The sequence below is a fragment of the Tiliqua scincoides genome, chromosome 5, assembly GCF_035046505.1.
Source record: "Tiliqua scincoides isolate rTilSci1 chromosome 5, rTilSci1.hap2, whole genome shotgun sequence".
NCBI classification, from domain to species: domain Eukaryota; kingdom Metazoa; phylum Chordata; class Lepidosauria; order Squamata; family Scincidae; genus Tiliqua; species Tiliqua scincoides.
In genome coordinates this window covers 105,404,647-105,407,081 of record NC_089825.1, presented here as the reverse complement: position 1 = coordinate 105,407,081, position 2,435 = coordinate 105,404,647, and the positions used below count along the sequence as shown (strand labels likewise).

Genomic DNA, 2,435 nt, shown 5'->3' with positions numbered 1-2,435 from the left:
ATATATATACACAGGGTGACCCAAAAGTAGGTTGACAGTATAAATTAGAGGAAAAAATATGATTGCAACCACCTGAAGTTTCAGAGGGAAGTTTTAAACTTGCTATAATTTCAGGCAGGCTAAAAGTAACCCAGACCTTTGTAGTTTCTGGAGTCTGAAATCCACTCTTCAATCAGAACTCATTGTCCACTCCTCCTTTCATCGGAATGCATTGCACACTTTTCTAAGAAAATCACAATTCCTAAGGATTTAATTCCCCAATTCTCCTATAAACTACAATTTCTGAACTGATCATAATGGAGAAATGGATTTCCATTCTAGCACATTTCTTTTCAAGGCGAAATGAATGGAAAAAAAAAAAAAAATATGGGCACCTTGGTTTTTATTCGTAGTGGTCCTGAAAACCAGTGAACACACCAAATCCATTTCTGAAAGTGTCACAGTTCAGGATCCCTAAGAAGATCCATTTCACAGCTTCATGGATGTGTCCTCATCGTCAACTAAAACTGACTAACTGGAAAGGGAGAAGGAAGCACTCAGTTCTGTAGCCTCACCAAAATGTCCAATTGCCTCTTTTACACTATATTCTTAGATGCTCTGAAGCCCAGCAGTCGTAGCACAGCATTTTTGATCTCCTTGTTTCTCATGCTGTAGATCACTGGATTCAGCATGGGTGGAACCACAGAATACAGAATAGTTATTGCTATATCAAGATGTGATGGATTGTCAGGAGAAGGTCTCAGGTAAGCAAAAACTGCACTGCACAAAAATGTGGAGACAACAATGAGGTGGGGAAGGCAAGTTGAGAAGGCTTTTCTTTTTCCGTGCACAGAACGGATCTTCTGCACTGCACTGAAGATGTGCACATAAGTTATGACAATGAAAATAAAGCAGCCAAAACTCATGAAAATGCTGACTACAAGAACTCCCAGTTCAATTAAGTATAAGTCAGAACAGGCAAGCTTCAGTAATTGAGGGATTTCACAGAAGAACTGGTTGACAACGTTGGAGCAGAAAGGGCTTGCAAAAGTGCCACTGGTGTGCAACACTGAATAGAGAAAACCAGTGATCCATACAATAGCAACTATTTGCAGACAAGCATTCCTGTTCATGATCATTTCATACTCTAATGGGTTGCAAATAGCTACATACCGGTCATAAGCCATGACTGTGAGAAGGGCAAAACTGGATGCTAAAAAGAAGACGAAGAAGAGGACTTGAGCAACACATCCAGAATAAGATATGTGCCTGGTATTCATTAGGGAATTGGCCATGGATTTAGGGATAATGACCGAAAGAAACCCAATGTCTTGAATGGCCAGATTCATTAAAAAGAAGTACATGGGGCTGTGTAGGAGACGGTCAAGAGCTATTGCAGAGATGATGAGAAGGTTCCCTGAGACAATCCCCAAGTACAACAGCAGGAATGCCACAAAATGCAGGATCTGAAATTCCCGAAGGTCTGAGAATTGCAAGAGCAGGAACCCAGATATTGAAGTCTTGTTGGACATTTTGCATTCTGTGTGCTGTGCTCTGCAGAAGGAAACAGATGGAAACCTTCAACAACTACATCCCAATTTAGTGACACATTGATGATTATGATGGCGATGATGATTCAAGTGATGATCTCTGCTCTGTTCACTTATTTTCTAGATTATCTGAATGTTCCAGATCAGTGTTGTTGCCGGAGTGCCTCAGAGTTCAAGGCAAAACCCTGATCTGGAATGCTTACTGCAGCACCGATCAGCCTGGGGAAGAAGACTTTCAGCCACTGCTCAACTTGATGTCACCCATACCCCAGTTTCAAATGTTTGCAGAAAAAGAGAATAACCCTACTTCTTTCACTAGTCACCACTATAATCTGATGACGCAAAAGCCACACTGCAATTGTACACACAGGAGCTTCCAGCACAAATGTCTAGAGGCACCAAGCGCATGCACAACGGAGGCTCGCAGATGTCCTGCTGGAGCAGGTTGTTTGACAGCAGGGGCAGATTGTTGGAGGGCTGTGGGTAGATCACAGCAGCGAGTGAGCTGGGCAGGGGGTAATTCAGGGGCCGGAGGGGAAGGATCTGTATGGCAGTCATGCATGCTGGGATTCTATCTCCCTTCCCCTGACCCTAATTGTGCCCTGAATCTCCTTGGACTTATGCCAGATTAATAGGTAAATGGTTGGCATAGGTCCGAAGAAGCCCATTGACTGAGCTGCCTAAGAGAAGGTAAGTAAAAAGGATTTTACTTACCTCTCCTGGGCCATCTGGTCACCACCCCCAATAGCACACAGCTTGTGCTGTCAGTGGTGATGTGTGTTGTGGACTTATGGGGGATAAGATTTAGTAGTATTCAACAGTACCTTAGAATAGATTGAAATTGTTCACTGGGAAAAGTTTGCTAGTCAGCCAGAACTGCAAAAAGAGGTGAGTGATCCAGTATTA

At 42.9% G+C, this 2,435-nt stretch overlaps 1 protein-coding gene across 1 annotated transcript; it reads right to left on the bottom strand.

The window, feature by feature from the left end:
• Positions 1 to 575: 575 nt before the first annotated feature.
• LOC136654173 (olfactory receptor 14A16-like) lies at positions 576 to 1,511 on the bottom strand. Its single transcript, XM_066631086.1, has one exon. It carries the CDS (start codon positions 1,509 to 1,511, stop codon positions 576 to 578), a length of 936 nt encoding a protein of 311 aa, XP_066487183.1.
• Positions 1,512 to 2,435: the final 924 nt, after the last annotated feature.

Excerpts from the sequence above, each read along its gene's own strand:
- LOC136654173 (XM_066631086.1), bottom strand. The coding sequence starts at position 1,511 with ATGTCCAACAAGACTTCAATATCTGGGTTCCTGCTCTTGCAATTCTCA.